Here is a 27,683-nt window from a genome sequence, read left to right as displayed (position 1 = left end):
ACTGTTGACCCAGGAAGTTCAATCGCTTATGTACGCAGACGATCTAGTGCTTATCTCTAGAATGCAGGTGGGGTTACAACGGCTTTTAGATACGTTCTATCAGTACGTACAATCTAATGAACTAGTTGTCAACACGTCTAAAACTCAGATCATTCAATATTCGCCCAGGCGCTCAGGCCCAGTCTCATTTGTGTGGTCTATAGGCTGCACCCCACTCGGCGTAATTCCAAGCTATTGCTACCTAGGCATGATATTTGAGGGTCAGTTGAAACCCCATGGGCAGCTAGAGAGGATTGAGTCCAAGCTACTTTCATCCATTTCACAAGCCCGTGTCATCATGTATAAATATGGCAAATTTTCCATCCTCCCAGCATGGCATTATTGGACCAAGAAAGTCATTCCCATGCTATTATATGGCTTGCAGACTCTTCCCGCAGATTCTGCATTCAAGTTCGAGCAGTGGGAAGCAAAATATTGGCGCGCAATTCTTCATTTACCGCAATGCGTCCCTACCTCATGGATGAGATATGAGCTTGGCCTAACCTCTCTAGAAGCCCATTACAACTGGCGTTTATGTTCATTTTTTGGGAAATGCCTGCGGTCGACTACCGCAAATGTATTGCTTAAAACACTTTCGTGTTATATTTTCTCAGCAAAGAAATCTAGTTACATCAAAGATTGGCTAAATCGTGTGTATTTGATAATGGCTAAAGCAGAAGTTACAATTGATCTGTTGTTGTTGAATCCTGATAAAGCCAAATCTAAAATTTATCAAACAGATTGGATCAACACATGCGAATTATGTATAATGTATCGAGACAACGACATTGCACGTTTCCCACCAAAAAAACTCAGAACATTACCATTGTATCTGATACGTTCACCAGCCCTAAAATATAGATCAGGAATAGTGCGTTTTCGTTTCAATCTATGGGCAACTTTGGAAGTAAGGGCAAAACGCAGATTGGTAAGCCCAGAACAAAATGTTTGCAGATTCTGTCAAGAATCGCCTAGAGGTGAGACATTAGTTCATCTATTTACAGAATGTGCCCCACTTACCTCCAAAAGACAAATAGCCTTTGCAAGACATTGTCAATACCTCGGAAACATTACACAGGTCGAATGCTGGTCGGTCCTGTTGGGGTCAAATAACTTAGCAATCCAGATAGCAGCTGTTAATTTTCTCACCAGTCTTAAATTAGACACTTAACAGAAAGGAGCATTTAATTAATTGTTGTATGTGAATTTTTCTTCTATTTCTTCCTTTGTTTTATTCATGTCATAATTAATGTAACATAATGTAAATAAGTTTTTTTTTTAAATTTTTTTATTTATTGTGACATGTTTGATGTATGCTAAATCATGTTAAATGCTGTATTTCTATTTTGTCTTTTTGAAAGGTTGATTAAATTCAACCAAATCAATAAAAAAAAAAAAAAAAAAAATTGAGTTGTCAAAGTGTTGGTTGGGACCATGTGTGTATGAAATGGTAAATTGCATAGTTAAGAATTAAATGTGGACACCAATATGTTTGAGTGATAAAACCAGCAACAATAGATCAAAAGGAAGTTTGTTTGTTTCCCTTCTCTTCACATCAATGGCATTTCTATAGAATGCCCATGTGTGTCCTAAGTAGGGTTAAGGTTTTCCACCCAGATGAAACCTGTAATAATTGATACTGTTTGTCAATTGTGTAAACTGTGTAACTACGAGATGGGGCTGTGACCAAATATGCAAGAACCCCAGAGAGGGGAGTAGTGTAAATATGAAAGATGCAATTATAGGTTTAAAGAGGATGTTGCTTAAATGAATGTATCCAATGAAAAATGTGGGAACTGAAGGGACTATGGTTATATTGTATAGGTTTAACCAATCATGTGTGGGGCTTGACTTTGTAAGAGCAACTGTTGGAGAGTTTCAACTTTTGCAAATTGCATAAAATGCATGTTCTTTGTGCGATTCAGGGAGACTCTGGTAAGTTTGACTCTTTGATGGAGGTCATCTAGTCCCACTGGCTGTTTGTACAATAAACTTGCTTTACGGACAAACATGCACTTACTCTTGAAATGGTGGTCCTACTTTGGGTTACGGTGATCAAAGGCCCACTCCTACATTAGCTATGACAATGGACACTTTTTTTTTAAACATCATCAACTATTTGGATCATGAATCGCTTAATTTCACTGGTTCAGCAATTATAGGATATTCACAATGGAATATGCAATGCACCATTGCACCTGTATCATTTCACTGGATGCATTGCAGTACCAAGGCTAGAAGGTCCAAGCAAGCATTTCTTCAAGTCTCTACTTGCTCACCTCTGCTCTAGTAAATATTTAATATAACCTTACTCCCCCCTAAGTAACAATTCTCAGTGTTAATACTTCAAAATATCTCTATATTTCATTCCTGCCACCCTTATTGAAACATCATTGGTACATTAGCATCCAACCTATGAATGATGAAAATTAGAGAATTTTACGTATTTATTTTGTCAATTAACAATTGCAGACACATTGGGCCTCATTACGAGTCCGGCGGTAACTGAGGCGGTAAAACCGCCTGGTTACTGCCGGACTCTTATTACCATTCCGCCTCTGTGATTCTCGGAATTACCGGGGTATTACAACTCCGGTGACCCGGGAATTCCGGAGGCGGAATGGTGTTAATCCCCATTCCCATTGAGTCTGATAGGACTCAATGGGAATGGGGATCATGGAAACACCGGGCACCATCTCGTGATGGTGCCAGTGTTTCCTCGTCCGCCTGCAGGCGGGCGGTGTTAAACCCGCCAGGTCAGACCTGGCGGGTTTGACGCCTCCGCCTGAAGGAGTTGTGATCACCCGGCATGGAAACAACGGTGGCGGCGGGTTTACCGCCACCGTTGTTTCCATACCGTGTCGGTTGTAATGAGGCCCAATATCTTTTTTTTAAATACCTAGGCGTTAGACACACAAAACATTTAGACCAGGTTTTACAAAACAAAAGTTAATGGAAAAAAAATAAACGAAGACTGGAATATGTATAGATGGCATCGGGGGATCGTGTGCACCAATTCACCTTCACCATTCCATATGACATCGAAATATATAAATGCTCAGCAAAAAAACAGTAATGGACGGAATAGTCTGCGCATTTAGTCATTGCGTCAACAACATGCTGTACAATGAAACACGTCTCTCAACACTTTGCAAAACAATATGAAACGTAGAAGCCAACTTACTGTATCTATTCCACACGGCCCCAGCTACAACAACAATTGTTCCCTGAATCGCTCTCCACCACTCTATGTTGAAAGGGAAAGAAGCCTATGTTGAGGACTCAATTCCACCTTGCCTGCATTCCGCATCTACCGATGTTCGCTCAATGCATGTCACGCGGCAGAGCAGAAGAACCATTATCGGACTTCTCCTCTGTTACTGAATTAACATATCACACGGCGTACAGACATAGACACACACATTCTTCATGAAACACACCACACCGCCATACGTACTTGTCCCATTTATTATTATTCTAACACACACAATTGGAACGATAACCAATCTAGTTTGGCAGCGCCATTTTGAGCAAGACAATTCAACAAGATAATCTAAGAATTACCCAAACAAACCAACCAATAGGAGTAAGGAACAGTGTCCAGCAATATATTAATTATCAACAATCAATGGAAATTCACAAATGTGATAAAACAATGACTTTAGGACTGTCATACATTGAACAACAAATGTAACCTAAGTGATACTATGGGCAGCACAACACATCAACCCTATTAACAGTTAAGGTAAAACACCTGTCATTCTAAAAAGCTACGTTAGTATTTCATCTTAGCTATCAATTTTCCAGCGATTATATGGTCCATAAAGGCATCAGGGTCTCCATCAATTACTAGCTTAAGTGTATTTCTCTAGCTCTTTGTTTGATATCATTAAACGTTTTCCTTTGCCCCACCACAGCTTTTCCATAATCATTAAAGAACATGATCCTATGGTTGTCACCCCAGATGATCCTCTGCATTTCCATTGACAGGAAACCTCAGAAAACACACTATAAATGCTCTGAAAAGTTGGCCCAGGGGTGGCTTGCGTGCTAAGGCCCTATGAGCTTGTTCAATCTCCAGGAGTTTCCCCTAAGGATTAATCCAGAAGTAGAGGCACAACTTTCTGCAGAAATTCAATTGGTCTCCCTTTCTCTACTTCCCCTGGAACACCAGTTATTCTGATGTTAGATCTCTTAATATAATGTTCTTGGTCAGCAATCTTTCTGGTTGCCATATCCAATTGTAGTGGCAGTGAGGCTACCTTTTCCTATAAAACAACCGTTTTTTTCATCTGAATTAGTCACTCTTTCCTCGTGGTGATATGTTCTTTCTTTCACCAAGTTGGGTTCCTTTTTCACCTCCATAACTGTCTGGCTAATTCTTTCAATTGATAAAACTACACCATCCATTACCTCCTTTTAGTAGTCCTCATTAGACTGACTTTCTGCACTGACTTTTGGGTTTGCCTCATCCCTGACTCTTTTGTTTGGTTGTTTCTCACAGTTAGGTATTTCTGAAGTTAGTCCTTCTTCCTCTGGTTCCCCAATTCTCCTGATGGGAGGCTCTCCCATTTCCACACAATCAGATTCAGCCATATATATTTCAAAGGTACCGGAGGTGGCTGGAGAAAAGTTCCTAAACTGCTGCTTTCTCAACTGCCATTTCTAGAATAAAATGTGACCTCCTGAAAAAGTTCACTATCCAGGGTAATGTTATCATTGGTCTTCCAGGAAGGATGACAGGGCATCACCATTGTTGTTTGCTTATGTATAGAAAGGCCTCTTTCTTTGCAAAACCCCACCACAATATCGACCTGTTTTTGCAGCCCCCCCGTCTTGGAGATAGGAACAGCATCATCGGCATACAAGAGTATGACAACCTTTCTGCTACCTGTCTTGGGGGCATCAACATTGGAGTTAGCAATTTCTTGTGCCAAATCATTAACATAAAGTAAAAAAAGCAAAGGTGCAAGTACCCAACCTTCACGGACCCCACTAGCTACTAGAAATGGATCAGTGACCTTCCCACTCTGCCCAAATCTGACTGCTGCCGTATTAAGTTCATTTATTCTTTGGATCGAGCAAGTATATCTGTGGGAATTTGTAAATTGGCTAACATTTCCCACAATACATTCCAGCTGTTTTAAAATCAATAAAAACCAAACATAAAGCTTCCCATTTTAAAATTATAAATTTAGTTAGGATAAGAAAAAGAAAAACAGCTTGGTCTATGGTGCCCATTTCTCACGTGAATCCTACTTGCACAACTGCTATCTTGGACTCAGTTTTCAAGACGATTTAAAAGAATCTTCCCATAGACCTTGGCCAAGCTGTTAAGACTGATTGGTCTGTAGTTCCCATGAAAGAAACAGTCACCTTTATTAAAAATGGGAACAATTTCTGCTGTTCGCCAACTTGTAGGTACGTAATGAGCCATAAACAGATAGTTAAAAAAAACAGGTAAGGATGGGAACCATAAACGGTGGGCTCCTCTTTTATTAAATCTATGGGGATTCTGTCAAAGCCTGATGCCTACCCTAATTTCTGAGACTTGAGTGCTGTCATGACCTCAATTCCCAAACTGTTGTGTGACTACCAGCAACAGTCCTGAGCTACTGCAGCTGTTGTTTCAATTTCTATTGTAGAGCTATGAAATTCACTGAAGCGGGAAAACCAGCTATTTTTAGGGATAAAGATTTCAATATGATGATGGCTATGAATGCCACTGGGGATAGTTTGGAAATTAGATGCCGGAAACGTTTGGAATCTGTATATTTCCTAGCCCCATTGAGCCTTTCCCACATCTCCAATTCCTCATCTTTCTGTTTTTTCGAAATAATGTATTTTTAAGGTACTTCAAGACGTGAAATTCTGTGGTTATCATTTATCTGATTTGATTTAGGTTAAAAGGGAGGCTTTACGGACTACACTCCTTATGCCATGGGTTGAGCTTCCTGGTAGAGCATGTATTTGGTTTGGTGGGGTTAGGAGCAAAAGGAGGAAGTGTATCGCCTAGGTTTGATGGAAGAACTCTAAGGATGTTGCATCATGAACGTTATGCAGGTGGTATAGCCAAAACATAGGTAGTAGCGCAGAATAGAGCAAGGGGCCGTTGAAGAATAATCAAAATCCACCCATCTAAGCCCCTTCCAATTGTTGGATAGAGCAATGTCAGAGGTTGGTAGATTTACTATGGGTTCCACTTTTATGGATAATTTGGACTCTAATGTGAGGCAGACTGGGTCGTCATCACTCTCCAGCCGTGGGGTGATCTTCAACTATTTTGCCAAATGCCAGTGTAGTGTTTCCAGGAAGATGTAATCTATGCACCATATTTGGGTACCTTTTTTGAAAGTAGCCAGAGATGGGTGGTTCTAAGGAGTAGCCCATTACATCCTCAGAAACCTATTGTGTAACGGAGGGAGGCAATGTTGCAAGCGTGGGTGTACAAACGCTTGCAGGGGGCAATCAAGGTCTGGTATTCCGCAGAACAACTTCTTCTTCAACAGTCAGACTGTTGTGTATATGGGTTCAATTTGTCTGTTGAAATCCCTGTTGAAATCCCTCTGTGGAATATTCTGAACACATACTTCATTGTTAACCTGCTTAATATGATGGATTACAGGCTTTTTTAATTTGTCTGAAATGGGTAACTTCCTCCCAGGAAGGCTATTGTATCTGGCACAGATATTGGACAGATAAACAACATTCCCAGTAGGGAATCATATCTTAAGATGTAATAAATCACTAGTTCCAGAGTCAATGATTTCTGCAATGGTATTTAATCTAATATTGATCCGTGCTAATAGCCCCCCACTGGGATGGCCCCTGTGGCTTTGCAGAGCCGGCATGAAGAAACTAGCATATCCCACATTGTGGTGGCATTCAACTGCACAGGTCTCCTGGAAACAGATAATCTGATGACAGTCCAGAAATTAATGCCAATCTTGGTCTGCCATTTTACTTTTGATCCAAGCAATGTTCCGTGATATAATGCAGAGATCCGGTGGTTCTGTAGAGGCTCGATGGACAGTCTTTTCTTGGCAGGGGTTATCAGCATGTAAGGCAGGATGTCAGTCTTCTAGTGGCTGTGTTTGGCAAAGATGGGTGACTGGCATTTGTGGGTAAATTGAAACAACAGTTTGGGCTACACTTATGTTAGGACTAATTCTAATGGAATTAGGGCCTGTTGTGGTTGACACAGGTCATCAGTGCAGTCATATTTGAGGATCACTTGAAGTCCATCCCGGGGCAACAATCTTAAATCCACGGCCAGAAGACCTTCTGCCAGCTCCATATTTCTGAGAATTAATTTGATTATATCAGAATTAGTGTTCTGTGGTCTTCAGATCTACAGACTACCACCTCATCCCTAATGACCGACAGGCAGCCACATTTGTGGCGTAGCCAGTGGATTACCTTGTTGGTCGTGGAGTCTCTATCTTCGTATGTTCCTTTAGGTATTTTTGGAACATTGGTCATTAAGAGAAATTTGGCCTAATTGGCAGTGGTTTCTTCTGCCTTCCTTGCCAAAACAGTTCTCTCAGGGTAATGCCTATCAGGCCTGGGGTATGGTGGATGTATGACTTCCAAAGATGTTTGAGAATTTTCGGGTATGAAAGGGGCCTTCATCCTAATACGTATAGATTGATTGACCATTCTACCTCTAGATGGAGTCAGGGATGAGCTGGAGGTTTCAAGGATTCTAATTACCTTTAGCAATGGTATAATGGTAGGTTCACCATTTGGGATTGCTGGTAAGGGTTTGGCATTATTATCATTAGTGGTTATATGTGCAGCTCTTGGGTGGGTGGATAACCCAGTCCAGGTGTGGAGGGTGACCCACCACCAACTGCATTCTTGAGAGACCAGAATACTGCCTCTGTTGCTTTGTAATGTATGGGTAAGCTCCAGTGTGCATATAGTTCTTAGGCCTTCAACAGCTTTTAGTATGGCCTGCATCTCTTGGCCCATATAAAACCCAAAGTCAATATACTTGGTATATATTTTGTATACAGTACTGGCTTGTCCATGATGAGTGACAGAGTGCTGCTAAGCCACCGACTAGGAGGAGCCAAGGCCAAGCTAGCTAGAAATAGTAAAATCTGAGTGCACCCTAAGGTGCTACTAAGGTGTCCGGTATTGCAGAGCATCTGGTATCCTGAATGCTGCAGTACTACTGTCCATGCATACCTAAAGTATCATGCTCAGCTAGCCGTCTTCTGCTTCCCAAGCCAGGCATGGTGCATTGGACATGCACACTGGGCTACTACAAACACCTTTTTAATAACGGTAAAGCACATCCCTGCTGGTGCAAGCCTAGGCATCAGCTTCACAGCAGCAGGGAATGCATAGGAGACATGACTCAGGCTGGGGCATTAATTGACCCCTCTCATAAACTGTGTGTGGTTGTGTTTGTATGCATGTATGAGGTCAAGTGGCTATGTGTGCATGTGTATGCAAATGTATGTGCAGGGGCAGGCACAAGAAAAGAAGGAGTTGTGCAAATGTGATTTTTTTGTGGGAAATGCTGGAATATACTTTTGGGCACAGGCAGCATGAAGACTGGCTATGCCGGTGGCATAATGGCATATTTTGGGCACAGCCAGCATGAAGTTGAATTCTTACAGTGGCAATATTGCCATATATGGGTACAGGTTGCATGAACATGCATTCTTAGAGTAGCATTCTGGTTTATATTTGGCACAGCCAGCATGAAGAGGTAAAGATAGCACACTTTGGGCACAGCCAGCATGAAATATACATGGTTTCTTATGGTGGCAGTCCTGGCATAAATGTAGCACAACCAGCATAAAAATGTGTTCAGACAGTAGCATGCCGACACATAATGGACACATCCAGCATGGAAATGGGTTATTACAGTGGCACGGTAGCATATATTGGACATAACCAGCTTTAACATGTGTTGTTACAGTGGCAATGGTGCCATATATTGGGCACAGCCAGCATGAATGTGTGTCCTTACAGCATGCTGACATATATTTGGCACATCCAGCATGAAAATAGCTTTTAGAAGAGGCTTTAAGACATGTAGCTCAGCCAGCATGAAGATAGGTTCTTAAAGTAGCATGTTGACATATTTTGGACAAAGACAGCATGAACATGTTTTTACAGTGGCAAGTTGGCATATGTTGTTAGGCACAGCCAGCACGAAAATGGGTTCTTATAATGCTAATCCTGGCATATATTGTGAACTCACAGAAGGAAAATATATTTTTTATTGGGAATGTTATGCTAGGATACAGTGTTTAAATAGGCCTTGTGCTTTCTTTGAGCACAGCCTTCATGTAAATATATTGCAACATGCTTCTGTGCACTGTTGATGACCTGCTCTCTATTTGGCGTGGTGTATGTGCTTCACTAAGAACTGTACATTGTATGACGTTGTGCAATCATTTTTTGTGGAATTTGAGCTGCTAAATGTACCCTTTCAGCCCATTATCTGACTTAGAAGGTTTAAGGTCATTGTGCACTTGCTATATAAACCATGGAAAATATTTATACCACTCTATTTAAAACGGTCACCAGCCAAAACCACTGTCTATAGGTACTTTACAATCAGAAATAAATGAATTGATAAACACTTTGATGAATGCACTTTTTGGAAGGCCATTTATAATTATGCTTGAGTTAATTAAATAATTAAATGTGTAAATGTTACCCAGTGGAAAACGTCTGAGTCTAGCGCCTTGCGTTACTGATAGCTAGCTATGCGTGTGCACATAGTGGCCGATTCACAAAGCTTTTTTCCTTCACGTACGTGTTACCTCTGCTAAGAACACGTTGTAATTCACACGTGTGTAGATAAAAAGTAACTCGCATTTGCATAAGAGTAAATTATGACTGCTTAATGCATGCACCAGTACACACATTTACATACTCAAAGTACAATCAGATCGGCATAAGTGGACTTTCCATAATCAGCGGCTATGTTTATAGACATGCACACAGTCATGATTTGCATTGATATTCACAAACATTTGTCAATGCATTTATAAATCTTGCCTGCAAATGGAGCAAGTGGTGCATAAGCTTTGGCAACGTGCACCAACTGGTATGATGTTAGCACCATATGCAAGAGGGGCAGCATTCCGGGAAAATATTTCAGGCAGAGCAAAAGAATGCACACATTTGGTTATGTATTCCGGTGTAAGTGCACATGCTTTGTAAATTCGCGCCTATTACATTTGCCATTTGCAGAATGTGTACATTTTACATACGTTGCACATGAGTCTTTGTGACTACCATATGCAGTTGTAATTTACAAGTGCAACTTATGCATGGTGTAAATTATGCATGCTAGTTATTATCTTTATGTATCGACCACCTGATGCTAAACAAATCACCAATGAACGAGTCATTGTTGTGGGAGATGAAAACAGATAGATGCATGTGAAAAATACAAATTTGTAAATTAAAATAGACAGGAAATGTTCACAAACCTTCCTGACACAAGTAAGGAGAGTTTGTCGATTGGCGTTTTCCCCTGCATAGCATAACAGTGATCCTTCTCCAGAGTGACCACTTCTGCATTGCAATAGGACATGATCTTCCCAAAAACGCTCAAGGAGATCCCCAGGGGTTGAAAAAGGGAATTGTATACCTCCTGGAATTCCTTATCAAACGTGACGTTCCGCAGCTGGTAGGCAACGTGGATAATCTGTATGATGCAGATCACAAAGAGGGCAAAGTTCCAGGAGAAAACATCCGCCGCGCAGGCGTCAAGCCACGCCCAGAAAGAAGAGCAGAGGAACCCCAGGCTCAGGAAAATAAAGACATAGAGGAGTCCCGAGTATCCGCTTCCTCCCATGTAGCCCAAAATGAACATAACGCTAGCAAGATGGAAGATGGATCCTTCTGCTTCCGGCTTCCACTTCCCGCACACAGGGTGTCCAAGGATCAAGCTCTCCCAAAAAGTGATATTGTCTCCCATGGCTGGGCCTTTAGTGGGCAGTACTTGTCCTCGGCATACTTCCAGTGGGCACCGCCATGTTCCTATCCACGTGGCTGTTGTGGCCCTGGATATTGCTTTGTAGAACGGAACGGTACGCACCTAGATGTTATAAAGGATTTCATTTGCTGTGGTGCGCGTAATGGACCAGCATGGATTCCATGCGACCATTGATTGCATCATAAACTTCTAACAAACTTAAGCATGTCTTCAACCAAGGAATGTTGATTTCTGTGGTGCTGGCAACATGGCGACTTGAAATCAGGTGCTCTGATACCCAGTTCCAATCTTCGACAAGCATATGTTTGGTGAACCTGCATAGGAGAGGAAAACAGGATTAGAAGTGCCGATGCATTGCTAACTGTGTACAATTATTTGATTGACAATTCTGAACTTCTCGTACTCACAGAAACACATAGCTGTCAGAATGGTTCTCTAATCTTGCTTTCAGCCTCAAACATTTAATAGTTTATTTATTTATTTTTGTTTTGTATTTGTAGAGCGCACTACAGCCCACAAGCACGAGGCGCTTTAAGGAAGTTTAAGGAGGCTTGCTCGCGGGTTACAATAAGCGGCCCAAGAAAGTATGCTTAGATACATTCACTTGGATACATTTGCTAGGTTACAGTTGTTACACATTGAACGTTACAGTTGTTCACTCATACTCTTATCTAGGAAGCATTAAGGTTTTCAATGAAGGTGGTCTGATAAGGGGTGAGGGTCAGTACAATTGTTAGCTATTTGGCCACCGGATACTTACTATACACACATCTAGCCCTAGCGAGGAAGCTGGACTATCCCACTAAACCTATGACAGTGAAGCAGTGTGAGGCCTTTAGAGAGTCAATGCTACATTGCGATGGAATCAATTCCACGTCTACGGTTCCGGAAGCACCTCAAGAATTCCCTCTTTGGCTCTGCCTTTTCCCCCTCTTCTTCCCTGCTGATCCATTCTTCTCTGTGCACCGTGCACCTGGCCACCATCTGTGCCTCGGGCCCCGGTACCTGCTCACCCTGCCACCCTCCTGCACTGCCTCCAGGCCACTCCCTGCACTGGGGTTCTGTATCTGTACCAATACAGTCCCCCACCCACTTTTTTTTCTGCACTTATCAGATACACCCTATCTAACTAACCTAGCACTTACCACTTGCTGGCTGCACTGCCACTGTTTATCGCCTTTATTTATTTTTTTTATCTTACTTAATAATATTTATTCTGTTTCTCTCCCCTGTTCGGCGCTTTCCATTCCTCCCCCCCTTCCATGCACTTTCCCCCTTTTCCCTTTCCCATGCACCTGTGCTCTCTTAATGTCACTGGGCCTCCTAAGATCGTTGTTTTTGCTCTCCCCTGGTCCCCTCCCTTTGCCTGGTCGTGGTCGCGCTCTGAAACACTGGTGTATAAGCGCAATATAAATAAAATATAATTTCATTAGTAGCCGATGACCCTGGTTCAAACGATTGGGTGCTGGGAGCTCTTTAGCTCCTACCTTTAGCATAAATGACTCTGGCTAGCGCCATACCAACATTAACGTGTGGTCTGAGGCCACGCATTGGGTGCGGTTTAAGTAATACAAAATAAATGAAATACAAAAAATACATCTACTAGGAGCTACTTTTGACTCCCCAGGCCAATTGGTGCCATACAAACATGCATGTGTGATATTAACTCTCTATGCTTGGGGAATGAGTATAAAGTCGAATAAAGGGACACATCTATAGGACATTTCATGCATAATGGATCGTATATATTGGCCAGAAAGTTAAAGCTTGCAGCCCTTAATGAAGTTACATTTGTATCAGAGGCGTTGCTAGGGGTTGGTGGGTGCTGAGAGGGCTATAACCCCGGGTCTTTTGTTTGCTGCCCCAGATAGATGCTCAGGGGCTACAACCAAAAGGTTAGCTAGCCCAAGTCCGACAGTCCCGACATTAGCTTAGCCCCTGATCTGTTCTAGAGGCTAGACACCTCTGTTTGTAGTGCACTTTGTACTACCTCCTTGTTTCCCAGAGGCAGCTCCTGCCTCATGGGTAATGCCAACATCCAGGAACCGCTTTTAGCTACTGCTCATGAACTTGATTCCACTCCCTGGATGACATGCTTCCATGGCCGTGCTTTCCAGGAAGACCTTTTGTTGTTGCAAGATTGATACCAGGGGACGAAGCTGACGCGTTTGGAGATTTCTTGTATGTGGGAACTCACACCAGTGTTCTGACAACTAAACTACCAATAGTAAAAAAGAGTCACAGGCAAAACGGCAGTGCAGTAGATGTAAAATGCTGCATGGGCTGGATTGCATTTGGAAACGCCAATATGTATTGACAAAATCGTACATCAATCAGTGGATGCATTATTAGACGTCATCGTCAACCATATGGGAAAACATCACCAGCTAAAAGGATGTAATTCCACGTGGTCCTGCTGCATCTGTAAACTGAGCCTTTCTGTCTCTTCTGGAATATGTATTCTGAGCAAGAAAGCAAGATGTTGTTGCGCCAGATATAACACCGTGGATGTTTTTCTGTTGACATGGATCTTCCTGAAACCTCCATGAACTGCGAGGGCAATATTCTACTTCCGGTTTAAGGATGCTAGACAGATCAGATGCTGGGAGAGAAGGCAGCCCAGGTAGTGGAGGTGGGCTCTCTGCAGTTTATCTCTATCTTGCAGAAGAAACGTTGTGTTGAATGCTTGGAAAAAAGAAAGGGCTTCCAGTTGTCTTAAGCTCTTATTTGCTAGGCGCAGTTTGGACTGAGCGTAAAATAAAACGGCGACAAAATCATGTGCAGTGTTCAGTGTACCATCCAATGGCAAATGTGCACTATTTAAGCTAGTACTTCCTTTTCGACCAACAGAGGGCTATATTTTTCTTATGTGGCCAAAAACAACCATAGATGCGTGTGTAATTCCGTTTAAGCAATTAAAAAAAAATCACATATTTTACTTCATACTGGAAACAACAGAAAGCTTTCATTGCATTTTACTGTAAATTAATGCAAAACTGTCCAAAATGTATCCCATTTGGGAGTGGAGACTGTGGTGTTGTTGCTTTAACAGTTCTGAGCTCCCATGTCACGTGGAGAGGGAGTGGGAATGAGGGGCGGCCGGCGGGGGTAGTTAGTAACAGTTTGAGTTGGACAAATAAAGACGTGTTTCTGCAACTCCTGTGGTCTGCCTCGTTTCTGTGTGCCACGCATGAGCGAGGTCGTGTGGGAGCTAGTGTCGGTCTGGGCAGGCCAGACGTCACATTTGGTGACGAAGAAGCAGGAAAAACCTGCGGTGCTGGCGCCCCTCATGTGTGCGCGAGGTAAGGCAAGGAAGTCGTTGACGCTGGTGGGTGCTCGAGTACATTTTGGCCCGCTGAGATCCCACGGCGCTCAAGGCAAGGCAAGGAAGTTGTTGACGCTGGTGGGTGCTTGAGTACATATTGGCCCGCTGAGATCCCACAGCGCTCAAGGTCGGTAGATCTCCCGGAGCCACCGCAGCTCACATGCCTTGATCCGGCTGCAAAGATCGAGCAACTATTCCCGGTACTATTCAAGGGTACTGGGGGGGGGTGGTGTTGTTGCTTTAACAGTTCTGAGCTCCCATGTCACGTGGAGGGTGAGTAGGAGTAACGGGAAGGGAAAGGGCGGGCGGCGGGGGAAGGTAGTAACAGTTTGAGTTGGGTAAATAAAGACGTGTTTCTGTAACTCCTGTGGTCCGCCTCGTTTCTGTGTGCAATGCATGAGAGAGGCCGTGTGGGAGCTAGTGTCGGTCTGGCCAGGCCAGACGACACAGAGACATAGGGGGTCATTCCGAGTTTGGAGGTAGCCATGGTGCTATTAGCACTCTGGCTGCCTCCAAACCCGGGTCTGGTCTGGCTGAATGGGGACTTACTGGGTCATTCTGACCTTGGAGGACCCGGTAAGTCCCCATTCAGTAAATCATTCCCCATTCCCATTTGAGCCCCATAGGGCTCAATGGGAATGGGGAAGGCGCTAATTACAGGCCCGCAAATAGTGGGCCCGTTATCAGTGCCCTGGTCCCTTAGCGGGACCCGCAAAGGACGTGTGGTCAGAAGCGAAGGGACCTCGGAATAGGGCGGTAAGGGTTTACCAACACCGGCATCCTTACTGGTGCCGGTAAACCCTTACCGTCCAACTCAGAATGAGGCCCATAGTTTCTCAGAGCAGAGTTCAAAATGCCGCTTTCAGATGTTGAAGTGAAGCAGTACTACCAGGAACTGATGTGCACTACGTTTGTTTTGTACTTTTAGTAGTTTTGCTACTTTTTACAACCATGTACACAGCTCTGTGACTGTTCTTTTTACTGTTATAGCAAGCTGCTTCATTTTACTTGATAGGTGTTGTAGTCAGCCCAACAAATAAGGGGTGTATCGGGCACTTTTACTCCCTAAAAATAGGTAAATACTACCAAACAATAAAGAGGGAGTAAAAAATACTCCCATCAAAAAATAGGAAACCAACACATAGAAGCTTTTCATCCTGCTTTCAGCCACAGAGCTCCATGGATATGTTTAGGCCAGTAGTACACATAAGGCCTCATTCGGAGGTTGGTGCTAGTCACAGCGCCATGACTAGCACCATTACCGGTACTGTGTCCGCCCTCGTTCAATGGGGATTTACCGGTCTAGTCCGACCTTTGCGGGACCAGTAAGTCCCCATTGAAAATGCCAATCCCCATTCCCATTGAGCCCCTATAGGGCTCAATGGGAATGGGGAGGGTGCTAATAACGGTACCGTAAATTAAGGTACCGTTATTAGCTCTGAAGTCCCTTTGCGGATCCCATCCATAACGCCTGGTAAAAGCAGGCGTTAAGTACGGGGCCGCAAAGGAACCTCGTAGTAGGGCGCAAAGGGTTTACCGGCACCGATGTCCTTAACGGTGCCCGGTATCCCTTTGCGCCCTACTCGGAATGACCCCCTCTGCTGCAAGAAACTACTATTAATACTTCCTAATCTGAAGAGGCAAAATCTTTTAATGTGCATGAATACCTACATGCAAATAAATATTTATTAGAAAATCATTTCAGTTTTACAGTTGACAATATTTTACTTGCTTATAAAATACTCCCATTGGGAATGTGACTCACTTTTTTACTCCCTAAAAAATCATTTTACTCCCAACTTTAAAAAACGGAGTAAAATACTCCCATTTCAAAATCTTATCTGAAGCACTGGTTGTATCTAATGACTCCACTTAGGCTTCTGTCGAGTTTGTGTACAGTAAAACAACATGTACAAAAAACAATTGCATCTTTCTAGCTTATTTGTGGATGTGGAGGGGGATGCCGGCAGAGCATGCCCTGTTTAAAGAGGCACGCTTTGGGAAGAATGCTGAACAAGCAGAAAAGCACTCATTAACCCCATTATGCATCTGTTTTTTTCTTACATGGCCTGACAGAACTTTGAATGCCAAAATGTGTTTTTTATTTATTTATGGGGTATTTATACTGCGCCTATACAGCAAATGGTGTTTCAAGGCGCTATAAGACAAAAGAGGGGGTGAGGGAACAGGGATGAAGAAAAACAAAAACTGTCCTAGTATGCCTTGTGTCATTCGGATTCTGCAAGTGCAGTAACAAGATGATCAGGCGAGTGGGGAAGGGGTGCCGGTCAGAGCAGAATGCACTTAATGCTAAGGAGGGAAAGGAAGTGAAGGTAGAAGGTGCAAGCGCGCAGTTGCTGGGAGGCGGGGAGGGGGGTTGCTGAGGAAGAGGGCCCATGGGTTAGGCATGTGCTAAGAGGAGACCAGGTGGACAAGTACCAGGGGAATGATGAGAGTGCAGGGGAAATAATGTCCACTGCTAAGTGCAAGGATTGGCTCAATATGGGTGCAGGCCCAGCCAGGATCGTGCAGGGGAAGGGAACCCAGGAGGGCAAGTGCAGGTTAGGGGGGGAGGGGCAGGGTGGAGACCAAGTGTAGGGGTGGACTGGTTGAGGAGGGCCTATTGCCCTTTAAGAATCAGAAGGAACCAGGCAGCCAGTCAAAATGAGGCAGAGAGGGCATTAACAGGGGAGGGAGAGAGGGAAGGAGGAAGAGACAGGGAGGGTCTTGAGAAGCTTCTGGAACTTAAGGAGATACGGCTCAAGTCTGAGAGGTGCAGGGAGGCCATTCCAGAGGGAGACACCTATGGAAGAGAGAGATCCCCCCCCTTCCCACTCTCTGCTTGGAAAAGCATCTGATCTGCAGAGAGTTGGAGCTAGAAAACCAAAGATCTCTAGCAGGGAGGTATTTAGGGAGAGAGGCTTGGATGTAGCGGGGCACCAGGTCCCAAAAAGCCTTGTGGATGATGCAGAGGATCTTGAACTTGATCCTCGCAGCAACCGGGAGCCAGTGGAGAGATTTAAGGGCTGGAGAGATACTGTCCCTTGGCCTGAGGCCAAGGATAACTCTTGCAGTCCTATTCTGGATTAGTTGAAGGGGATGAAGGGAGAATTAAGGCAGATTGAGGAAGAGGCTGTTGCAGTAGTCCAGCCTAGAGAGGACCAGAGCTCTGGAGACTGAGTTTCTGGCGGAAGGCGAGGAAAGGGAGAATGCCTCTGAGAAGGTGCAGCTGGAAGTGGGCCTTCTTGGCAAGGTCTGTGATGTGAGGAGAGAAAGAGAGAGAGGAGTCAAATATGACACCAAGGTTTTTTGACTCACAAGAGGGTGAGGGGAGGGGGGCCACGGAGAGCGGCCAGAGAGTAGGAGGGAAGGAGGGAGCTGGGGTACCAATGAGAAGGATCTCAGTCTTACTGGCATTACGGCAGAGATCGTTAGCAGCACACCATGCCTGAATAGCAGTTATAGATTTGGGAATGAGGGGGAAGTGGGGGGAAGCTTGAAGGAGGAGAGAAGTCAGAAATCAAATGGGCTAGAGGGGCAAGGTAGATGTTTACAATCCACAGCGGGAGGATAGAGCCCAGAGGGATGCCACAGGTGCAGAGTGTGATGGAAGAGAGAAAAGGGCCCAGGTGAACCTGGAATGGTTGATCAGAGAGGAGGGAGGTCAACCAATCCTGTGACAGTTCTGTGTTGCCAATGGTATCATAGAGCTGGTTTATAAAGGTGGCATGATTGACTGTATCAAAGGCAGAGGAAAGGTCAAGTAGGATGGGAATGGAAGGAGAGTTGGAATTGAGAGCAAGTCTTCATGGCTGTTCAGCAGAGCAGTTTCCATGCCTCTGGCTGCTCTGAAGCCAGACTGGTAGTCATGGAAACAACCAACAGATTCAGTGTGGATAGTAAGCACGGAGATGGCCAGCTTTTCCAGGAGTTTGCCCAGGAAGGAGGTAATGGAGATACGGACAGGGTGCACAAGGGAGTGCTTGAGGAGAGGCGGGAAGGAGCCAGTGGCAAAGGAGTGATTGCAGACATCAGCCAAGCCTGGAGTAAGGGAGGCAATGTTGTCCAACTTGTCCTTGATAGTTCTGGAGCAGATGTGGACCACACCTCTTTGGAGGAGGCTTTCATAGAGAGAACTTGTCTAAAGACCTCATTCGGCGATATGGGTGAGAAAGAGGAGAGTAGGTGGGAAGGGGCGAGGGGGCTAAGGGAGGTATGAGACCGGGTGAGGGAGAAACAAAGAGCTTTTCCCTTGGATCTGGGAATTAATGTGTCCCCCCTTTTAATTATTTGCTGCCTCAGAGCAGATTCATTGTATACATAAACACAGCTACTCCTAGACCACTTTGGATGATTATCGCTGGCATCTACAAAAGGATTTTCCAGACCCTGTACAAAGGAAGATGCTCAAATGTATTATGTTACATTAAAATGCCGTGACTTTACCACCAAACACTGAAATGTGCTCTTGTTGAAAACACTCAGGTCATATTTACACTTAAAATGTTACAAATTGAAACAGAGGAGAACGCTGTGAAAGAATAAGCCATGTCCTATCCACGTGAACAGAAAAATAATAATCCGAATGCCAACCTCTCTTACCCAAATCTAGAATTTGGAAGAGGGCAACTTCCCAAAGCCCTCATAGCAGTTGCATCTAAGCTGAAATGTGTTGTGCCCATAGAGGACAAAATCGAAAACAACACAGGAAGACCATGATTGTTAACCCCACCACACTCCCTGCCCCCCAGGGAGGCCACGAGGGGGGTGGCAGATGGGCAAACTGCCCCGGTCCTTGTGGGGTGTGGCAGGTGCACTGCCTTCCTGCCACTCCAGTGATTCGCATATGAAATACACAAGGGAAACACTTCCATTCTTCTTTGTGCGTGCGGTTTTGCAGCACACAAGTTAAAGGGTGCTTGAGGGGGAAGGTCAGCATCCATTAGCGCATCAAAAACGCGGCTGACAACAAAAGGAGCGTAATCAGAGGCAGCTCCCATGGTGACACTCTCAGCTGCGCTCTACGCGCTGACATCACAGCTCCACCACTGCGAGACTCGGCCTGGTTTACAAACGCGTTTTTCAGTGGGTTCTTCCCATTGAAAAACACGTTTTGTAAATCAGGCCCTCTGCTGTTTTAAGCACTTGATGTCTGTGGCCCATGCAAAGAAGTCGATTCTTTATTTTTTTACAAGACTTAAACAGGATAATGCATTGTTCGGTCATGAAGCAAACGCCTCAAACTAACCTGTGATGCATTCCGTGTTCACTGTATTACATCCATGTAATAGCAATGATCACATACAATAATCAATGTTTAAGTGCATTTGTACGGGTTTGCGTGCCACCATGGTTAAGAAGGTAGCTCAGTGAGTTAGGCCCTTGTTGAGGGGTGTTCATTTATGCGGTGCTACGGTACCCAATACTGGCAAGGCCAGTTCAGCTGTTCCTCTCGCTGAGGTGATTGTGAAAATAAATACAGTTAAAAGTAACACTTACTAGGCTATGAAACCACACACATGCAAAAAAAACCAATCGTTTTAAATACTAAAATACTCTTTCTGGTGCAGACTTATTTACTATCTTTATATATAAAGCAGAATGTATGTATATGTGTATGTTTGTCCGGCTATACAAATCCACACCGTTGAACCCACGTCTACCAAATTTTGCATGGATTCCTCTTTTGCCTCGGGCAAGATCGTAGTCTATGTTTGGATGCAAAAACCTTATATGCAACAAAAAAAATGTGGATGTGTGTAATTTTTTTTATCACACCACTCCAAATATGGAAAATGGCAAGGTTACAGTTTACTAAAGTTCATTCAAGAGAAGAGAGCACAATCAATCAATCTTTCTTGGACATTTTCTCAAACGTGAATGAAACATGCTGCACAAAAAACGAACATCACTTGGAAAAGCTCCATCTGATGCAAAGCGAAAATCAATATCGAGAGCTTCTGAAACACAACAAACAGCACCATGATTTGCCAACCAGAGGACGAGAACAACTTTCTCCAGGGCAGATGAGACACCAGAGCAAACTGAAGAAAGACTTTGAGAAGAGGACAAGAGCAACATCCTCCAGGGCAGATGAGAAACCACTCGATCAGGACAGGGGCAACACCGGGTACCCCAGCTAGTCCCCAATAAATAGCATGATGCCCTAGTCAGAAGAGCTAGTTAGGTGTCCAAATTAGACAGAGGCTGACATCAAACTCGAGAGTCTCTTCACCGCCAGACAGTACAATGTGTGGCAGGTCGGAAGAAGGAGTCGGACACTCGGAAGACATGGTTCTGCTTTTTTAATGAAATGAGTAGAAGACCTAACTTTCCCTATCACCAAAGGGAATACCCTACCTATCTAAAGAAACTAAAGGTGCTTGTCCGCTGTCTTAAAGTCAAAAGAAAATGTCTTCTGACCAAACTACCCTATCTGATGCTGCCACTAATGCTAACTAAAGTAAATAAACCACAGGAATGATTTGTCTTCACCTGGTCTCCCCTCCAGTTCATTCAATAGTCTTGAGTCTTATGCCACCTTTAAGCAAATCAGATAGTCTCTGTGATCAACTCTTGTAGCTCCGCCAGAGCACATTCCTTTCTCCAGCTTTCTCTGGTCCCTTTTCCAAATATCTTTTACAATAACTGTTCTTATTATTCAGATAGTTATTTGCAATCTCTTTCCAGGCCTTCTCCTCTTGAACACCTGATTGGGGGAGGGGGGAGTTCTCTGTCCCTTTCTACACTTTTGAGTGTCTCTTTCTTTACTGGTTAACTCCCAGATGTATTGATGCAGTATCTCTCTGCCAAGTTTTTCCCCTCTGGCTTGGATATCGCTCCACGTTTTGCTCATACAACAACTGTATGTGCTCATCCTCTCTCTTCGAGGCTTTTGCTTATTAAATAAGATTGTTGTGTATTTAATTACTTGTCTTGAGTACTGGGACGAGGAGACAGCTTCAAATAATAATTATATTCCCTTTCTTGGTCACTCCTTATTTGTATCCAACTCTCATCACATAATTTTAGCCATTCTTTCTCGTTCTTGTGACGAGTTTCTTCTGCTAAATAACGATATCCTGTGGTCTTCCCGCTCCTCCCGGTCCCCCAGGTACCTCTTACTTGGCAGGGGCCAGAGGTTTGATTGATTGATATTTTATTTCTATTGCGCTCGCACAAAAGTGTTTCAGAGCGCGACAAGGCAAGGGAGGGGAACAGGGGAGAACAAAACAGTGATCTTACTAGGCCCAGTGACATTGAGAAAGCGCAAGTGCATGGGAGTGGGGGAGGGGAAAAGTGCATGGAAGGGGGAGGAGTGGAAAGTGCGAAGCAGAGGAGAAACAGATAATAAAGGCAACAAACAGTGGTAATGCAGCCAGAAATTTGCAAGTGCTAGATTTAAGGCAGCAGACAGGGTAGGTCTGATAAGTGCAGGAAGAAAAAGGGGGGGCTGTGTGGGTACAGATACAGACCCCAGTGCAAGGGGTGGCCCGGAGGCAGTGCGGGAGCGTGGCAGGATGAGCAGGTACCTGGGCCCGAAGGACAGAGGGTGGCCAGGTGCACGGTGCCAAGAGAAAACAGATCAGCAGGGGAGAGGGGGAGCGAAGGCAGAAGAAAAGAGGAAGGTCTTGAGGTGCTTCCGGAACCGGAGATGGTTCTCCTCAAGTTATTAAATAAGATTGTTGTGTATTTAATTACTTGTCTTGAGCGTAAAGGTTGGGCTCCGCTCTAGCTGGGGACTGATCTCTTTCTGCTGTTCGGCTTCTTGGGGCCACGTCAGACTCCTGCTTTGTACTATTGATAACGGTGTGAAGCAACCCTCGCTTTCTATACAGGTGGTATCAGTGTTGTTTCTGTGGTGTCCTGCCCACCACGTCCAGCTTGTGGTCATAGCACCACTGGGTTGCTTGCTCATCTCTTGTTAGACGCAAGACTCTTCTTGACTCTCCATGCGCCGGTTCTCCGGCATCTCCTCCTTGCATTCTCTCTCTCTCTCGCTCTCTTCAGAAGTCACAGGCTGTGCTACTAAATTCAGCTCAGCCTCCACGCAGCGTAATGATGGCAGGGGGTTTTCCCAGCGCCTCAGGCTTCTCCTCCATCCTCTTCCATCGCGGCACAGTTATATATGCGTCTCTCATGAAAGAGACATCTTCCTTTTCCGGTGCCATTAGGTTTCATCTTGCATTGCCTTCAGCCAAAGATAAGGATGCCACATTCCTCAGTTTATCACGTAGTCCCATGCATGCAATTACTTTAGTTGCTGTACGGAGTTCCTCGCAGGAATGGGAGTCTTTGTGCCCAAAGCGGGAGTCTCTTCCGGTGAGGTCCCACTTGCCTCAACCCAAGGGGGGTTATGCAGAGCGGACTCACCTCCCTAGCCTCCCGGAGGACTGGAGGGGGCTTCACCTTGAGGAGGAATTAGTGAATGCCTGTGATTCCTCACTAATAATTCTGGGCAGATCTTCTATTGTACTAGTCTTTCTTCAGTGAAAAGGTTTGGCTCTTCACATTCGGTTTGCATTCCTTAGCCCTTTGCTGATCTTTAACTTCAGCTAGACCATTAAGTAGAAGTGGTCCTAGTGATGACCAAGCCAGCTAAGTGGCAAAGGTCTCTCAACTCTTGATGTCATGAATAGCAAGCAATCTGTAAGTCTGTGCCAAACAATTACTGTGGACCTGTGCTTTTTCACACATTTTTTTTATGGTGGTTGCATTCAAATCTTCACATTTGCAGCAATTAGGACTCGCCCATATACGCTGCCATGTTTGATCGACAAATAAGCCTACACTCATGCTCTTTTTTGGCATATCACTTCTAAAATTATTTTTTGCAAAGATTGTCATGCTGGTTTAGTATCTGTTTTGTGTACTTTCCATGGCAGGTCTATAACACATTTATTATTTTAGTTTATGGAGGTCAAACATTCCCACATAACTGAATTTTGATGTATGACAAGAACTGGGAAATAAAATAGTCAAGGGACAAACTGTAGACTGGGCTCAAATGCCAGCTTCACTGCTTAAAACAAGTGTCTGATGCTGCCTGGGCAACATGTGTAGCCTCTGTGTCTTACCTGTCATGAATTTCAGTCCTTAAATACTTCAACATTTCAGTCAGCCACTTAACGTGATTTAGTTCTCAGGGTAAGCTCTGCAAACGCACCTAACTCTTAGGTTAACTGGCTGTAGCATTGCTTCATAAATTACTTTAATGAGCATCGATTGCTCTCCCAGAGTAATTTGCTTCTTGGTTCACTCATGGCAACGGCACTTGAAAAATGCTGCCTCTTTTTAGAGAAGAGGGAAGGACTCTGAAGTGAATCCCCTGCTCAGATGAAAAATGTTGATTTGTCATGTAGATGGTATTTGGTGTTTTAATGTGAATGTATTTAGGTAAGCCCATTTTAAACTTAAAATATGTGTATATATGTACATATATGCACTTAATACACAATTTACCAATACAACTCTCGTAATACATCTAATTAAGGTTCTTGCAAACATAAAATGAAACGGGGAGTCCTCGAGTCTCCTGCTGCTTTTGCTGCTTTTTTTTTTTTAAAGCGGTTTGCTGAGAGTTAATGACTTAATGGCCGCTGTAAACATTCTACTGGTGTAATAAAAATATCTTAACCAGTTCTGCCCTGAGCCAATCGATGTATATGCACAATGCGTCTCCTTCACTGAAGTCCCTTTAAAAACAAGCATTGGAAAACCAACCGTTTTGGCGTATGTAGGCATTTGCAGGCACTGCTATTATATGACCAGGTGCTCACATTTTGCACCTGCTACCATTGATGGCCAGTTAATAACACTTTGGCTTTGCCAATGCTTGTTTTGGTGTATTATTCCATGCATTGTCTAGATGAGCCACACTGCAACAAGAGCCTAAAAGGATTAAAAACCAAAGGGCAAACTCTACCCTGCCCTGCGCTTCCCACCACTCCACCCAGAGTACCGCTAGCTCTGGTTCTCACTTCCGCCTTCGGTCGTCGCCCGTACCAAGTTCAGTGGTACACAATAGTACACTGAACCCAGCAGGTCGATGTAAAAGCGCTGACGGCTATCGGTGATTAAGAACGAAAACGCGTGTTCATTAGTGAGCTCAACAAAAAAAAGAAAAAACAAGCAGGCACCTGGTGTGGCTGTTTCTATCGCTTTCCTGTCGTGAAATCGACACGCAGGAACTATCAAATCCTAGAAGTGCGCCCGATGCTGGCGGATCTAGGACAGTGAGTGTGTGGTCTGGGGGGCTATGCACCTCCACTCGGCGAAAGCAGGGAGCGCAAACGGGAGACAGGGAACATGGACTGGCAAGAAAGAGGCAGGAACACAAAAGCTGGGTGCCAGCTATCGAGTGTGATACGAGGAATGAAGGGGTCTAGAAACAAACCTCCCATTTACAGGTGTGCTAGAGAGCAGTTCCCGAGGGAAATTGCACGGAAGGGCGCAATGCAACACATTGCGCGCTGTGTCACCAGGGTCAGAGGCTGCAAGACCAGGCAGAGCCCGTTGGCAGACGCGGAAGAGGGTATGCTAGCCCTGAGGCCTGCAGCCAGCAGATCACATGGCTTGCACCAGCGCCCACCGCACCCCCACCCAGGGGCTGGTAAAATGTGTTGCAAATTGTGCATTGTAAAGAATATTTGTCGAGTAAATTGGATCAACTTTACTGGCCCACAATCGCAAATGGCAATGCATTAGTTTTTAAACAGTGTTTCAGTAGTACCCAAGAAAGAGGGAGGTGGGGGGAGGTTCTGGTAACATTCCCCACTTTGCCCGAAAAAACCTTGCCCATGATAGCACTTTGGGCCTGCCCTTTGGCATTCCCCTATAGCCCTATATGCCAGCCCGAGCCTGGACATAGCCCCGCAACCCTCTGTCGGAAAGCAGTGACAGCTGCCTGCGCCCGCACCGCAGCTGTCCTCCCGGCCCACGTGCACCCTCAGGCTGAGGTGCTGCCCCCGCAGTCACGCAGGTGTAGGATTACACCCGGAGGGTGGCGACCACGGGACAGCCACCCAGCAGGGGAGGATGCGCCGGGGCTGGCAGTGCAGGCATAAGAACCCGACGCAGAGCGAGCGCTCCCCACTTTCTGCATGTGGGGGTCGGCTTCCATACAGAACGCTGGTCACGTTTCCTGCCAACTTTATAAGCAGCGCCCCTGTGTTTGCTGTATTTATATCGCAGTCTCCAGCTATTCGCAGTAATATCACAGTCCAGCCCGGTATTATGAAGATATGTATATCACAGAATTCACTCTAGTCTCACCTTCTGCCCCGTAGCTCGGTCGGTGCCTGCACCGGTGACGGCGGGTCCTACTGTGCGCCCTTATTCTCCCCGCTTCTCCCACAGCACGGGACGGTCGGCCGGCAGGGAGGGCTCCGAAACACGAGCACGCAAGAGAAGGACCGGTGTTGTGTGGTGTCCTGCATCCCCATGGCAGCATGAGGCAGCAGTGTTGGCAATCTTCGGAGCCACGCTCAGCCAGTAGCCCGCCCTCAGAGCTACCAGGTGGGCGTGAGCTGCCAGGTGGGCGTGGCTTCAGGGCCTTCACCCTGTCATGGGAAGCCGAATATCACACCGCTTGGTATACTTTACGGCTTCCCATTTTAGGGGGTTCCCATCGTATGTTGTAGAGAAGGGCACACAACGTTAATACGGTGGGAGAGTAATATGGGGTGAGCACTAACACGGCTTCCCCACAGCAGGAGCTGGGAACAACCTAGCATTCGCTCAGTTGCACATTTGCGCATAGACTCCTCAGTATGTTATTATTTAAAACGGTATACAGACTACAGTCAAAATAAGGAAAGTTGTACTGTGCATTAAGGGCTTTTAAAAAGCCCATGCAGCAAGCAGACGGGGGCTTATTATACAATGAATTCTTCCACTCAACCACCAATGCTTCCCATAGTGGTCATTCCATAAAGTTCTTAGTTACCATTCATCACGGAATTGTGTACACTCTTGTGTCTTTGGTAGGGCATTATGACAACCCACTACAACCAGGGTCGGATTGGGACAAAAAATACTCCCAGACACCCACAAAAAAAGTGGCCACCGCTCGCCTCAAAAAAGTGGCCCACTCTTCGCCTCACGATCCTTGACCTCTGATGACATCACCGGAAGTGATGTCATTTGACCCCACCCCAAAGTGACATCCCAGGAAGTGATGAACCACAACCTTTCACCCTTTGACAAAACAGCAAGTGCCATCAAATAGCATTGTTCCTAAGTACACTACGAAAAATATGGTTATGATTTCACTAATGTGATATACATTTCATACAAGAATGGATCATCGTATTTATCATTAATATCTGTGTGCATAGATCCATATTGTCAAATTACTGTGAATGCAAGCAGGCGTCCAAGGCCAAATGATAATATGTTATTGTATAGCACTTACGCTTAAGCTCTTTTTTAGAGAACAAATATGCATACAATATCACCCAACCTGTGTTGGTATTCATTTATCGACCTAAGAAGGATGAAAGGCAGAGATGGCCTTGCTGAGATTCGAACCGGCAGATCACACACACATCACAGCAGTGAGTGCTCAACCCACTGAGCTATCATATCGGCAATAGTAAAATGAGCAATTATTCTGTGGTGGATACCATTAAACTGGTAACTGATATTTAAGAGCAGACCAAATAAGTTAATCTGCAGGTCAGCGCACTCACAGGACATCCCATACTCTGAGCACTCGTTACCTCATACATGCAAACAAACATCCTGAACAGCATTCCAGGGAGATGGGAAAGAGAGACAGATTCCAAAAAAGCATTCATTGTAGCACAATGAAGTGTCAGGATTCACCCATGGTGCCTATGGACACGATGGCGCCGCCATTAATGTGCCGTCATGTTTCTTCCTGCGTCCACCACAGTGGTCTAGTCTATTACCAAGATGGCCGCTGCCTCAATGAAAGTTGCCATTGCAGTTGGATCGGAGCATTGCAACCGTGCAGTCCCACCGGTACGCTCACTCATGTAGTCTTCCTGCCAGGGCTCCAGCGCCCTTCCAGGATCCTGCTGTCCCTCACCTCCATTCCGCTTCGATCCTCCTGTTCTATCTCTTCTTCTCCTCACTTACCGAGCCGGTTACTGTTCTCCCATTCTTCCTGTTTTGCGGGTACTGTAGCATTTCCTCCTGTTCGCTCTCCTGGATGACTTCTGTTTGTTCCGCTCCTCCAGAGGTCCTAACTACCTGCCTTTCTTCCCCTCATTGCCTCAAAGTCTGTTTTTTCCCTGTCACACAGGAGACAAGACAACCTTTGGTATTGCTGCCGCGGGGAAACACTTCCACTACCGGATCCTCTTCAAAGTGCACCAATTT

At 44.9% G+C, this 27,683-nt stretch overlaps 1 protein-coding gene across 1 annotated transcript in view; it reads right to left on the bottom strand.

The window, feature by feature from the left end:
* LOC138453590 (blood vessel epicardial substance-like) overlaps window positions 1–25,780 on the bottom strand; it is a 904,667-nt gene extending 878,887 nt beyond the window's left edge. The window contains exons 1-2 of the mRNA XM_069606590.1: window positions 25,611–25,780; window positions 10,503–11,325 (exon numbers count right to left, since the gene is read on the bottom strand). Coding sequence (XP_069462691.1) covers window positions 10,503–10,993 — 491 coding nt within the window. The 5' untranslated portion in view covers window positions 10,994–11,325; window positions 25,611–25,780. The remainder of the gene's footprint in view (window positions 1–10,502; window positions 11,326–25,610) is intronic.
* Window positions 25,781–27,683: the final 1,903 nt, after the last annotated feature.

Source organism: Ambystoma mexicanum, chromosome 4p (genome assembly GCF_040938575.1).
Source record: "Ambystoma mexicanum isolate Mex_15411 chromosome 4p, UKY_AmexF1_1, whole genome shotgun sequence".
Classification (NCBI taxonomy): Eukaryota; Metazoa; Chordata; class Amphibia; order Caudata; family Ambystomatidae; genus Ambystoma; species Ambystoma mexicanum.
Note: the sequence above shows the minus strand (reverse complement) of the source record. Positions and strands in the feature narration are given on the sequence as shown.